Source organism: Ictalurus furcatus, chromosome 20 (assembly GCF_023375685.1).
Source record: "Ictalurus furcatus strain D&B chromosome 20, Billie_1.0, whole genome shotgun sequence".
NCBI lineage: Eukaryota > Metazoa > Chordata > Actinopteri > Siluriformes > Ictaluridae > Ictalurus > Ictalurus furcatus.
In genome coordinates this window covers 15,393,281-15,408,568 of record NC_071274.1, presented here as the reverse complement: position 1 = coordinate 15,408,568, position 15,288 = coordinate 15,393,281, and the positions used below count along the sequence as shown (strand labels likewise).

Below are 15,288 nucleotides of genomic sequence, written 5' to 3'. Positions count from 1 at the left end.
CTTTTAATCAATATGTGAAAAAAACGTACGTAAATGTACCAAAGCAAAAGAGACAGTACCACAAAAAGTCTCAAAAACCACATTAACTGAGGCAATAGGAGTGTTAGTTATTAAAAGATGGCAAAAGAAACACTGTGATTGTTAAGAGCAGACATGCTACCATGTAAAAACAATATATACAAGCAGAGCAAAACAATAACAATATTTATGCTATTAATAATGTAAAAACAATATATACATACATACATACATACATACATACATACACATCTATAAGGGCACAGGTTATAACATGAATGTTCAAATTAACACGTTCGTTTTGTTATTGTTTCCATAGTAACAGCTCATACACTGGGACTTGTACGGTGGACGCGCCACATAATCTAAGACTAGTAATAAACAGATTTAAAAATGGGTTGTTGTTTAACGAAGTTAATCTTATAATCATTGATGTGGTGAAGTTTTTTGTTCCGAGATGTTTAGTTGTGTGTGAGTGAGAGAGAGAGAGAGGCTGGTGAAGAATGACTGTTTATCGCAGCTATAATGTAACTATATTAACTATAAACCTTCAAAATGTTTGACCAGTCTTGCTTTAATAAATTATATATTGTGGTATAAGTGGTGTAACACACCTCAGACCATGCTGTTATACAAAAATCATGCACCTGAGAGAGGCTGTGGCACTTGACTTGCGCCTCATGCTGCATCACTCCCACCACATTCAGTTTGAGTCCCTGCTGATGAAGAATCCCTACAACATGCTACTACCACCATACTTCACTGTGGGTGTGGTCTTCTCAGGGTGATGAGCAGTGCCGTGTTTCCACCAAACATAGTGTTGTTCACTTTGACCTAAGTCAAGTTTTGTTTGAATTTCGTAATAAATAAACAAACGTTTTGGATGCATGTTCAGCCTTTTGGAATACACTGAAAAAATATCCACTAAGCAAGCAATTCCCACCAAATCCTTCTCTTGTTCAAACGTTTTTCTATGTACAGTGCCCCACACTAATATTGGCACCCTGGGTAAATATGAGCAAAGAAGCCTGTGTAAAATTGTCTTTATTGTTTGACCTTTTGATATTTTGTTAGAACAATTCACAAAAATACTCTGCATTCATGGATATCAACAATTGAAAACAAAACACAGGTTTATCAAAAAATATATTTGTTAAATATAGGTGTGCAACAATTATTGGCACCCCTATGAATTCATATGAGAAAAATATATTTGTATATTCCCAATAATATATATATATATATATATATATATATATATATATATATATATATATATATATATATATATATATATATATATATATATCTTGTACACCTGGGTGACTCAGAACAGAAAATTGTTCAACCATTACTTCGTATTTCACAGGGTTATAAATATGAGGTAACACACAGGCCAAATTCCCTTAGTCATTTATAACAATCGGTAAGACCAAGGAATATAGCTGCAAAAGGTTGTTGAGCTTCACACAATGGGAAGTGGCTATAAGAAAATAGCACAAGCATTGAAAATGACAATTTCCACCATCAGGGTAATAATTAAGAAGTTCCAGTCAACTGGAAATGTTATGAATCAACCTGGATTTGGACGTTTGTCTATATTGTCTCAACACACTGTGAAGAGGATGGTTTGAGTGTCCAAAAAATCTCCAAGGATCACAGCTGGAGAATTGCAGAAGTTAGTTGCGTCTTGGGGTCAGAAAGTCTCCAAAACTACAATTTGAATTAACCTACATCACCACAAGTTGTTTGGAAGGGTTTCAAGAAAAAAGCCTCTACTCTCATCCAAAAACAAACTCATGCGTCTTCAGTTTGCCAGACACTACTGGAACATCTAATGGGTTCTATGGTCAGATGAAACCAAAATAGAGCTTTTTGGCAATAAACACCAGAGGTGGTTTTGGCGCACACAGAGAGGTAGCCATATGGAAAAGTACCTCATGTCCACGGTTAAATTATGGTGGTGGCCCTTTAATGTGTTTAGGGCTGTTTTTCTGCCAGAGGACCTGGACATTTTGTTAGGATACATGGCATTATGGATTCTATCAAATATCTGCAGATATTAAATGAAAACCTGACTGCCTCTGCCATAAAGCTTAAAATGGGCCGTAGTTGGATTTTCCAGCAGGACAATGATCCAAAACATACATCAAAATCAACACAAAAATGGTTTCTGACCACAAAATCAAGGTCCTGCCATGGCCATCCCAGTCCCCTGATTGAACCCCATAGAAAACTTGTAGGGGTGAACTGAAGCGGAGAGTCCACCAGTGTGGACCTCGAAATGTGAAGGATCTGGAGAGATTCTGTATGGAGGAATGGTCTTAGATCCCTTGCCATGTATTCTCCAACCTCATCAGGCATTATAGGAGAAGACTCAGAGGTAGCACAAAGTATTGACTAAAAGGGTGCCAATAATTGTTGCACACCTATATCTAACAAATATTTTTGTTGATAAACATGTGTTTTGTTTGTAATTGTTGATATCCATGAAAGCAGAGTTTTTTTTGTGAATTTGTTGAACAAAAGAGCAAAATGTTAACCCATAAAGACAATTTTTCACAGCCATCTTTGCTCATATTTACCAAGCGTGCCAATATTAGTGGAGGGCAGTGTACATTACAAGCAATAAATAGAAAACCACAACCAAAGAACAATGGACCCATTACACTCAGGGCTGTGAGCTCTTGCTTTGCGTTTTATAAATCTACAGGAAATCAATGTGCCGTAATTGTAGGACACAAACATAGGCTCTATGTCAACAGACGATATCACTTGAGGTTCAGATAAGTCCCAACCCAAGAAGCTTGTTTAAATCAAAACATAGATTTCCAGTTCAGTGTGAAATCATCATCATTACTGTGAATGTCCTTTTAACCCTTCATTAATAGTCAGTCCCTGAGGTGTACTGGTCCTCTACTGGTATCTGCATACTTTATCTCCTCATGCAGGGTTCTATACTACGTTTCTATGCTATTTTTCTCTCTCTGTCTTCTCCCTCTTTCTCTCTAGAGAATGATTCTGTCTAATTCCCCACTTTCTTCCTTTCTTCGTCTTCTTTCTCATTTGCTTTGTCCCTCCTGACACATCATTGACAAAGCGCCACCTGTGCTGTCTGGCAATGGGTCAAATCCCACTCGCACAGCTTCTGCTCTCTCTCTCTCTCATTCTCTCTCTTTTTCTCTCTCTCATGATCTTGCAGAATGAAAATTGGACAAGAATAAAAAATCCAGAGAGAATAAAGTAGTGGTCAACTAGAGAAAAGGATAAAAAGTGAAGTAATTATGCTGTATTTTATGCCCCTCAGTGTGTACACACATAGTCGCTTACATATTCTGTCGTAATATGCAAGTCATTTTACTTTCTTTTCTTCACATCACACTATGCAAAAGTGTTCATATTCCACCCACACATGTCCTTTGTGTAATATCAGTTATTGATCACCTTTAATAGAACGGTCCGCTCTTCAACACATCCAATGCTTTTATTGAGATTTGTATGCTAGTTTTTGTCTGTTTTGCTGACAAGGGATTATGAGTCAATCAAAGTGGATGGGGTAAACTTTGTCCCTTCAACCAGATTATAATAGTGCTACAGTTTGTGCTTCTAGGTGTCTTTGTGTGTCTGTGGGTTTGTGTGTCTTATTAAGATATGTGTATGTGCAGGGCTCGGGGACCATTTGTATTCTGCTGAAGAAGGAGATTGCAATGAAAAATGTGTGTCTCTGTGTGTATCAGATTCTTCTACATGAGGTTGAAAGACCAGAATAAACAGACATAGAAAGATAGAGGAGCACATGTGTGTGTTTGCAACACAAGCTAGAATATTGAATTTCAATCCCCTTTATGAGAATGTTTCCACTAGGGTAAAGTAGCCAAAAGAATTTAATTGCCAGTGCAATTACTGAGAAAGCACTGGCATCAGGGAAGACAGTTCCCTCTGTGTGTGTGGGGCGGGGTGGGGGGCAAACAAATAACATAGCCAAAGAAATGAAAGTATCTTGTATTTTAAACACAGAAATACATTTTGTAAAGGAAACTTGAGATTAGTTGTGCCACAGTAGTTTATATGGGTAAAGTTAGTATTCAGGAAAATCACCGCCTTTGCTAGGTATTATTCAGAGAGCACACTGAAGGTCTGCACTAAACTGTGAACTGCTCTTCCTCACACGGGGCACCAGTAATGCAGGTGCTGTGCTGTGACTCTGGTTAAATAAGCAGTCTTATTAATTATGCATGGTTATACTGGGTATATACAGTATTTAAATACAAATGGATATATTAATGCATTTTACTCTGTGTTCAAATGTCTTCCTGCTAAACATGTGATGTCTTGTTTTTGATTTATTTCTGTGGAAAATAGTTTTTAAATATATATATATATATATAGCATACATCGCGTTTGTGCAGTGAAAATAACTTAAGAGCTTAATTAATTAAGATTAATACCATCTACAGGGTGTCCCAGAAGTCTCTATACATAGGGGAAATATACACTTTTTAGGAAAATGCCTTCCAAAATATTTTAGATTATATATATTTTTTCAGATAGTCTTTAAGAACGCCTTTGACAAAAGAAGAACGTATTGAAATCAGACTCACAGCTGGATCGGGAAGCTGTCACAAGGTTGTGGATTTTAACGGGAAACATGGCGAGCTCATCACATACGATATTGCTGCCAAACTTATTAACAAATTCAAAAAGACTGCAAGTGTTGCGGACCGACCGAGAAGTGGACGTCAACGAACATCCACTGACATAAGCACAACTGGCATTCTGCTGGCAAAAATAGTCCCCTATGTATGGTAAAAGCAGCAGTTTTTGGGGGAGTACAATAAAAAGCCTATAGCAGCACAGTGAGTATCACGCACTGATCCGTTGAGCTACGATTAGGAGTAAATAAAAACAAAAATACAGCCCTGGTGAAAAATCCAGCTTGGTCTGACTATATACCATCTGCCAAAACACAGACCAAGCTGGTAAGTGCTAGAAGAAAGGAAACAGTTCCTGAATTATTGCTACTCTGCTATGTTGTAGAGGAGGTTATTCTAAAGAAAATAACAACAGAGAAAATTTGAAAATCTTGAACATTTATGAACACATAATTTACCATCTGGCAAAGATGGTCTGTGTTTTGGCAGCTGGTAGCTGGTCAGACCAAGCTGACTTTTTAGCAGTAAGATAGTGTTTCATGCTGGAGAAAAAAGAACGGTATAAACACACTGGTAGTCACCACCTCACCCCAACCCCTTTACATCACTAAGGTCCGCTTTAGCTCAGCATACAGTGGCACTTGAAAGTTTGTGAACCCTTTAGAATATTCGACATTTCTGCATAAATATGACCTAAAACATCATCAGATTTTCACACAAGTCCTAAGTAGATAAAGGGAACCCAATTAAAGAAATGAGACAAAAATATTATACACTGTCATTTTTTTATTGAGGAAAATAATCCAATATTACATATCTGTGAGTGGCAAAAGTATGTGAACCTTTGATTTCAGTATCTGGTGTGACCCCCTTGTGCAGCAATAACTGCAACTAAACATTATCGGTAACTGTTGATCAGTCCTGCACATCGGCTTGGAGGAATTTTAGCTCATTCCTCAGTACAGAACAGCTTCAACTCTGGGATGTCGATGGGTTTCTTCACATGAAGGTCAGAACTTTGACTTGGCCATTCCAAAACAGACCAACTTGGTAGAACAAGAGGAACAACTTGTGTGCTTAGGTAGAACAACCTAAGGTAGAACAACTTTGGTAGAACAACTTGTGTGCTTACGGTCTTTGTCTTGCTGCATGACCCATTTTCTCTTGAGATTCAGATCACGGACAGATGTCCTGATATTTTCCTTTAGAATTCGCTGGTATATTTCAGAAATTATTGTTCCATCAATGATGGCAAGTCGTCCTGGTCCAGATGCAGCAACACAGGCCCAATCCATGATACTACCACCACCATGTTTCACAGATGGGTTCTTATGCTGGAATGCAGTGTTTTCCTTTCTCCAAACATAACACTTCTCATTTAAACCAAAAAGTTCTATTTTGGGCTCATCCATCCACAAAACATTTTATCAATAGACTTTTGCCTTGTCCACGTGATATTTAGCAAACTGCACAAGGGCAGCAATGTTGTTTTTAGAGAGCAGTGAATTTCTACTTCCAACCCTGCCATGCACACCACTGTTGTTCAGTGTTCTCCTGATGGTGGATTGATGAACATTAACATTAGCCAATGTGAGAGAGGCCTTTAGTTGCTTAGAAGTTACCCTGGGTAGCTTTGTGACCTCGTGAACTATTACAGGAGTCTTGCTCTTGGAGTGATTTTTGTTGATCAACCACTCCTGGTCTTGAACTTCCTCAATTTGTACACAGTCCATCTGACTGTGGATTGGTGGAGTCCAAACTCCTTAGAGATGGTTTTGTAACCTTTTCCTCAGATATCTCCTTTGTTTGTGCCGCAATACACTTCTGGTACACTTCTGCCACTCACAGATCTATAATATTGGATCAAGACCAAGTATAATTTTTGTTTCATTTCTTTAATTGGGTTCTCTTTGTCTACTTTTAGGACTTGTGTGAAAATCTGATGTTTTAAATTAGATTTTAGATTTATGCAGATATCTAGAAAATATATAGAAAAAGCACCACTGTAAATCCCTAAGTCTCGCTGAAAAACAACAATAACAACCTTTTGACAACTTTCTTGTCATGACATTGCAGATAGGAGCACAGGGTTACAGAAAATCAACTACACCTCCTGTATAAGGACAGAACCTATGAATCAGTTTTAATGTGTCTTTTGTTTCTAACATATTACTGTACCATGCCAGTTAACCAGTAATTGAAAAGATAAAAAATGACCAATAATGTGAACACTTTTAAACAAATATACAGTACCGTGCCAAAGTCTTAGGCACCCAAAGTTTTTTGTATATATTTCCAGTACAAAATTAAATTTTTACAAAAAATGTTTGTATGTTCGTAAAGAAAGCAGAATATTACGTAAGAGACTTTTCAGACAAAAAATATAATGAAGGCTGCTGGGTTTTCCTGCAAAAAATAGGAAGCAATTGTAACAGTCAGAGACTCCAGAAGAACTGTGGCTGGCTCTGCAAGATGCTCAATAAAACTTTCCAGCTAATTTTTTTTATACAACTGCACAAATTGTACCTGAGCCTACACTTTTTTTTTAAGCAAATGGTCGGCACAACAAATATTGACTTTGTTTCCTTTAGTACTGTTTACTGCTCTTTATTGTTTTGTTTTTTTTAACGTAGAAACATTTAATTTCATTATTTTTGAAGGCAGCTTTCCTCTACAGTATTTATTTGCATGTGTCTAAGACTTTTGCACAGTACTGTACATAATTTCAGAATCAACAGATGTGCTGCTGTCTGCTCTAAAATCCACTAGAATACAACCCATTCCCTATGTTAGATTACATACTTTGTTTGTGTGTGTGTAGCTGATGCCTCTAATAGACATTTACCTTATCTTACCGTATCATTATCTTACCTATGTCTTAATTGGCCTAAACAGGATTTTGGATTTTCTCTGATATACCATAAACATACCACAGACAACTTGATGCTCACGGTCTCATTTTCTCAACATTGTCTCTATCGACTCCCAAAGATCTCAAGGTCAGTGTGGTAGCGTGGTATGTCAAACTTCACATACAATTACGTAGTCAAATTAGCAGCGGGAAGAATTCATGGAAACAGACGTGTGTCTCTGTGTTGCTTTCTTTCTCTGTCTCTAATGTTATGCTTTCTGCTCTTTCAGGCTCATGATGAATAGTCCGAGAAAAGAATGAGGACTTTTCAAGAAAACAGTGAGAACAAACATTACTGTCACAGAGTGAGATCTAGAGAGAATTAGACACAGCAATGGATGGACAGAAAGGATGAAAAGCACAGAAGGGGGGTTGAATTTGACAAAAAGGTAACAAAAAAACAGGAGTATAATGAGTGAGCAGCATGCAGGTGTGTATCTGAAGTGTCAGGAGTGTGTGTGTGTGTGTGTGTGTGTTTGTGTGTTGCTGGGAGTTGTAACAGGGAGGACTATCAGTATGCGTTAGAGACAAGTCTCATTTGTAAGCTAGCTCTTGCGGAAAAATAATACACAACCCCGGTTGGACATCAATCCTCAATGAAATCAATCCTATCAATCCCCTTGAAATGCACCTGTATGAAACCCTGCTAGCTCCACTTCCTGTACTAAGGAAAGGCCAGTCTACCGCAATTAGCCTCTGAACTTGAGGAGAAGGAGTGATTTGTCTGGCGAAGATCAAAGAGAACAAACCGAGCATGTGTTTGAGCCCAGCGGACATTCACCAGCATCCTGATGCAATCACACATGATTTTTACAGTCAGGGGTTAGAGACAGGAAATGAGGATCATCTCTGGAAGTTTCCAAAATCAAAAGACTACATTTTGTGAGGATTTGATAATAAGTGTACATGCTGCATATCTGTATGTAGTTCAAAAATGAAAAGGTTGATGCTGTCATATGACATGACAGTGGCATTCAATACTGAAATCAATCAGCACACTTTTATTAAATCAAAGATATAAAAAGAATGAAACTTGATAAACAGATCTAACTTTACTGACGAACCTTTTTTTGCTGGTGTATAATTACTAGACTGTGAAATTACCCATGTAGCATTTTCTATTTTGAATGACATTTTAACCGTCTAAAGTCCTGAAAATTCCATTTAAAATGTACACCAATCATCCATAACATCAAAACCACCTGCCTAATATTGTGTAGGTCCTACTTGTGCCACCAAAACAGCTCTGAACGTTCAAGGCATGGCCTCCACAAGACCTGGCATCAAGATGTTAGCAGCAGATCATTTAAGTCCTGTAAGTTCCGAGGTGGGGCCACCATTCATCGAACTTATTTGTCTAGCACATCCCACAGATGTTTGATCAGATTGAGATCTGGGGAATTTGGAGGCCAAGTCATCACCTTGAACCCTTTGTCATGTTCCTCAAACCATTCCTGAACAATTTTTGCAGTGTGATAGGACGCATTATCCTGCTGAAAGATGACAGTGCCATTCAGGAATAGTGTTGCAATGAAGGGGGCTGGGGCTACCCCATACACAGCATGGTGTGATGTCTGTTCTGACACCTTTCTATTATAGCCAGCATGAACTTTTTCAGCAATTTGCGCTACAGTAGCTCTTCTGTGAGATCGGACCAGACAGGCTAGCCTTCGCTCCCCACGCACAGCAATGAGCCTTGGGTGCTATGACCACTTTTGGTAGGTACTAACCACTGCATGCTGGGAACACCCCACAAGACCTGCTACTTTGTGTCTTAACATATTCAAACTTCATCATTTCTGATCATTATGATTAATTCTGATTATAACCACAAGTACTGCATTAATCAGAAATCTCATTTTATCCTTGAAAAAAATCATAATTTTCAAAATATATCCCTTTTATTTACATTTTTGTTTATTCACAGACTATTTGCTCCTTTGGAAAGATATTTTTTTAAATTATTTCATTTGAATGGTATCAAACAGAAGTTTCTAACACACTGTTAACATTATGATATTGACTAGATCTAATGTTCACCAATAAAGAGTAACAACAGTTCCAGTATTGACCCAATTAATGATTCACTAAAAAAAATAGCCAGCCTTTTTACATATATTAGTGAAGAATAATCTCTCTCATTCACTTTCAGTAACTGCTTTACCCTGGTCAGGATCAGGGTGGATCAAGAGCCTAGGAACACTGAGGTGGGAATGCACCTGGGACCGGTGGGAACCACCGACCTTCCGATCAGTAACCCAGAGCCTTAACAGTCAAGCAAGGATGTACCTATGATAATTTATCTTAGCCAGTTCACCTGCTGACATATTTTTGGGAGGTGGGAGGAAACCGGACGAGAAAGTAGGCCCGTGTTCAGAAAGAAAGTAACCTGAGTTCAGGATCGAGCTGGGGATACAGGAGCTGTGAGGCTGTTACACTACCTACTGTGCCACCATGCTGTCAGTGAAGAATAATGAGAAATGTAATTTACTAATGAAATAAAAACAGTTGCTATTGGCATCAGAATTTCGGGCCCCAATGAAGACTGCTTATATATTTTCTATTTCTCATTTTTTTCTAGTCAACATCAGCACAACTGATCAATTAACTAGCAACAGAAAATAACACTTTATAGTCACTATATAGGCTATAGGCCAGCCACTGCTGCATATCAACATGTCAGGAGTTCTGCTATTCTGAATACTGTACAGCTGAGCTGCAATTTCACCAGAGAACACTTAAGAGGTATTTGTCAGAGTGGAATATACTCACGATGTTTATATGCACTGAGATACTTTTCTAAGGTATTTAGCAGTGTCACACGCCCACTGAGAAACATTTGCGCAGCACTTAACAGCGTTAAACACTCACCTCATGTTTGCCCTTCATCCTGCAGATTCGGATGTCATTCTTATTGGATTCCCATGTTCGCTTCTGTAGCAGTCAAAGAAAGAGAAAGTGGTTCGTTCATATATTCACACACTAGAAGACACACACAGACATTCGTTAATGATTCAGAGAGCATGTGTGTGTGTGTGTGTGTGTGAATATATATGTGTGTGTGTGTGTGTGTGTGTGTGTGTGTGTGGAAATAAGACTTACTTTGCTGTAGAACATCTCATCCCCTGTTACATGGTCCAGTTCCACACGGTAAAGGTCATCTCTGAAACAGACACGCACACACACGCACACACACACATACACACACACTATTCATCAGAAACAATGCACAGAAGTCTCATCTCTTCTGAGAGCTGCAATGGTAAACCTTTTATTAGCGAAAAAGGGGAAAAGGTTAAAAAGCATGAATCATTGGAGCCGTTGCTATATCACTAGCAAAAAAATATCATGTTATGATACTATAAGACAAGTTCATGATACATTCTATATATCACAATACAGCATTTAGGTTTATAGCTATTATTATTATTTTTGCTGTTGTTGTTGTTGTTATGAGTGACATTCGTCAAACTATCTTTACATTAATAATTTATACAGCACTTTTGATTTTAAGAGCACAATCTCAAAGTGCTTCACTGCAAAAATATTACAGCTTAGCAAGTGGAAATGTCTTGAATATAGTCAAATTTATCTAGTATTTCTTATTATAAGATTACAATAAACCAAATATAAGATTATTAAACCAATTTCCAGCCATTTGTGCTCATTTCAAGCTTGAAATAGTCTTGTTCTATTGGCAGATAATTTTAAGCATAATTTTAAGCATTTATTTCTAAAAAGAAGCAAAATTATCTGCCAATAGAACAAGAAAACTGCCAGCTTGAAATGTCCAGAAATAGGTTTAATGATCTTATATTTGGTTTACTGAAATCTTATAATAAGAAATATTAGATACATTTGACTATATTCAAGATATTTTCACTGGCTAAGATGACATTTTTTTTGCAGTGTTTCCATACAGAAAATTAAAGGTATGATAAAGCACATTAATGAAACAGAATAATGAATTAAGTAACTACAAATCATTTGAAAGAAATATCAATGGATGTGATATTCTCATGTGGAAAATGTAAGCTCAGAAGCTAGTATTGCCCCCTTTAGCAGAAATAACTTCTTGTAGACGTTTTGCATAATAGTCCACTGGTCTCTGACGTCGGCTTGCTGGAATTTTTGACCACTCTTCCATGCAATATTCTTTCAGTTGCAAGATGTTTGAGGGTTTTCTTGAATGTACTGCCCATTTCAAATCCCCCCACAAAATTTCAGTGGGATTCAAATCCGGGCTTTGACTAGGCCTTTCCATAACTCTCCATTTCTTCTTTTTGAGCCATTCCTTGGTGGATTTGCTAGTGTGCTTAGGATTATTATCCTGTTGAAAGGTCCACTTTCAGTTCAATTTCAACTTTCAGACAGATGGCCTCACATTATCTTCAAGCACTCTTCGATATGATGCAGAATTCATAGGTGAATCAATGAATGCAAGCTGTCCAGTCCCTGAGGCAGTGACGCAACACCAAACCATATTCATACAGTTGGTATGAAGTGAAAATTACTACAAAATGTCAATTTTATGTGTCATTTGAAAGAGTGTATCAACTTTATTAATAGGCACTGTTTCAAAGAGGATCAAATGTTTGCTTGTTAAAATATGTCAAAAAAGGCAACAATTTCCATGGGGTGTACTTATTTTTTCACGTGACTGTATTTTGATGCCCAATCAGCTATTTTTGACTGAGTAAAAACGTAGACTGACACTGTCCTGACAAGAGACTGACAAGTACTGATGATATCCGCATATCTCCTGGCCCTGCCAAACACACACACACACAACACACACACACACACACACACACACACACACAACAGACCACTGCTTTAACTTAATAAAGCACTCCAATGTTTTATGCATTAGTTATCATTCAAAGTTAGAAGGAAAGTGAATATTATAAGTCACATTCTGGATACAAAATAAGGTTAATGGCATCAATATATGGCATTAAGAAATCTATCCATTATCTGTGTGACATTTTAAAAGGCTGAATTTAAGAAAGTAAGAACAGACTCCTTTCTACTCCGTGGAACTGTGGGACCAATTATAACAGCTAGACCATTACCACAGAGCATTTACAGCTCCCAGTGTCAAACATGTCCTAAAAAGCTAATGAAATCTCTAAAACAGACTAGATATGATACACTCCCTCTTGAGAATAAATGTGGACTACTGAAGGAGTCATGAAATTGGCTCAATGTGCTCTTTTTTTTAAAATCACAGTCTCATTTATGGCCAATATTCTGAGCATCAAAACCTGCTTTATGTAGGAGGCCATTTTCACACCAGCCATTTTCAGAATTATGCTAGCGGTTTGATTAGCCTTGCAGTTTGGTCTGCTTGGTGACCAACATGTCTCATGGTTACATATTTCACTTTACAATTTAATTATCTCATTACTTCTGTACTGTTCTGATTTGGGCATTTCCTACTGCATATGGAATTATACAGATCAAGAAAAGAGTTAGACGAATCATTTACAGCATTTGGAAGACTTCCTTATCCTGAGAGACTTACATTTTTCTCATTTATACAACTGAGCAGTTGAGGGTTAAGGGTCTTGCTCAAGGGCTCAGCAGTCTCAGCTTGGCAGTGCAGGGATTTGAACTCATGACCTTCCAATAAGTAGTCCACTGAGCTACCACTTTCCCAATCAAAATAATTTTAGATTTTAAAGTATTCCTAGGGGGCTTATTGGTTTGCATGTTTGCTTTGCACCTCCGGGTTGGTGGTTTGATTCCCATCTCTGCTCTATGTACCCTACGAGTTTGCATGTTAATGTGTGCTTCGTGGGTTTCCCCAGGGTTCCCCAGTTTCCTCTCTCAGTCCAAAGACATGCATTGTAGGGTGATTGGCATTTCCAAATTCTCTATAGTGTGTGTGAGTGATTGTGCCCTGCAATGGGTTGGCACCCCATCCAGGGTGTTCCCTGCCTTGAGGCCCGAGTCCCCGACTTCCCGTGACCCTGTGTAGGATAAGCGGTATGGAAAATGAAAAAAAATATATTCCTGATGTACACTCTTGACATCATCTCAACCTGCTCCTCAACCCAGGAAACCTTTCTTAATACTTCCCAAGTAGGCCGAGCTAATGTTCTAAATGAAAACCACTTCCTTGGGGAAACTATTCAGTTTTAAGTAAAAACTTAGCCCAACATCTGGTCCAACATCTTCCTCTGTTTTTCAACTACAGTTCCTAGATTCATCTTCATTAAACATTTTATCCTGATCAGATAGGAATACGCCCTGGAAGAGATGCCAGTCCATCACATTCACAACTTAGCATAGCCAGTCCACCTATATGCATGTTTTTGGGAGGTGGGAGGAGACTGGAGAAAGCAGAGGAAACCCACGCAGATTTGTCAAGAACATGCAAAGCTCTTCACAGACAGTGAACTGAGCTCAGGGTCAAACTGGGGAAACCAGTAGCTGTGAAGCTACCCACTGTACCACCATGTCATCCAGTTCTCATCTTACACAGAATTTTGGAGGCTGCATCCTAGTTTGTTTAGTTTTTATTAATAAGATTTTTGAGCTTTGAGAATCTGTGTAAGCCCAATCTGAATGATGTCCAATTCAGAAGACAGAATTCTTTTGGTCAAATTTGAAAACATCCTCTCAAGTATCATTTTCAGTAACGTAAACCCCATATTTCTGTTTGGATGATAGGCAGTTATACAGAGGGCAGTTGTATACCCATCAATTTAGGTAGCATTTGCAGATGGAAGTCAGCTGTCATCCAAGGTAGACAAAATTTATGCATCTAGAGTTTTTTTCTATCCCTCCTTGAAAGACTTAGTTGACAGAACTGTCACTCTGGCTGATGAAAATAACTTACCTGTCATGTCGCAATAATAATAATAATAATAATAATAATAATAATAATAACAACAACAACAACAATAATAACATTATTATTATTATTATTGTTGTTGTTGTTCTTGTTCTTATTATTTTTAGTATTATTATTACTAATAATAAAAACTGTCAAACAATCAAAAACAATAAAATAATAAAAACTAACTAACTAGATAAATACATTTAAATAAATAAACATACATCTTTAGATGCTGTTTTTTACTGTTTTGATTAGTAGTCATAATTAAGTTCCTAAATGACCAGCCAACATACATAATTTAATACGAAATAAATGTGGCATTCCAGCTAGCTAATTAGCTGTGTTCTTCAGCTCACTCTTCAGGTAGCCTGACAAGTCAGGAAGGATTTTCAAGTAAACAACTCCTAGAAGTTATGATGCATGGCACTGATGAGTGTCCCTAAAGACATAACTGCCAAGGTTCCGTTGTTACCTAATCAGACAGGTACAGACTATGATTACTAACATGGCTGTCTTCAGAGACAAAGACAACAAGGTTAATGTTTTGGTCAGGTAGAATCACACCATTTTAACATCTAACCACAATGTTATATACTGTAAGCATTATTATTTTAACGACAATGCCTGATTCAATGTAGATCTAATATGCTGTTCATGCTCTGCATTTGGTGTGCTTTCATGGAAGAACTTTCATCTTTCATGCATGTCTTATAGAGGCATCATCTGACAGCTGATTTTGAAGTTCAGGTACAGTGCCTTCCACTAATATTGGCACGCTTGGTTAATATGAACAAAGAAGGCTGTGAAAATTTGTCTTTATTGTATAACCTTTTGATCTTTTGTTCGAAACATTCACAAAA

The 15,288-nt window shown here is 37.6% G+C and overlaps 1 protein-coding gene across 1 annotated transcript in view; it reads right to left on the bottom strand.

Annotated features, from left to right (window-relative positions):
* sema6ba (sema domain, transmembrane domain (TM), and cytoplasmic domain, (semaphorin) 6Ba) overlaps window positions 1-15,288 on the bottom strand; it is a 72,876-nt gene that overhangs the window by 45,857 nt on the left and 11,731 nt on the right. The window contains exons 3-4 of the mRNA XM_053651027.1: window positions 10,684-10,744; window positions 10,453-10,515 (exon numbers count right to left, since the gene is read on the bottom strand). Coding sequence (XP_053507002.1) covers window positions 10,453-10,515; window positions 10,684-10,744 — 124 coding nt within the window. The remainder of the gene's footprint in view (window positions 1-10,452; window positions 10,516-10,683; window positions 10,745-15,288) is intronic.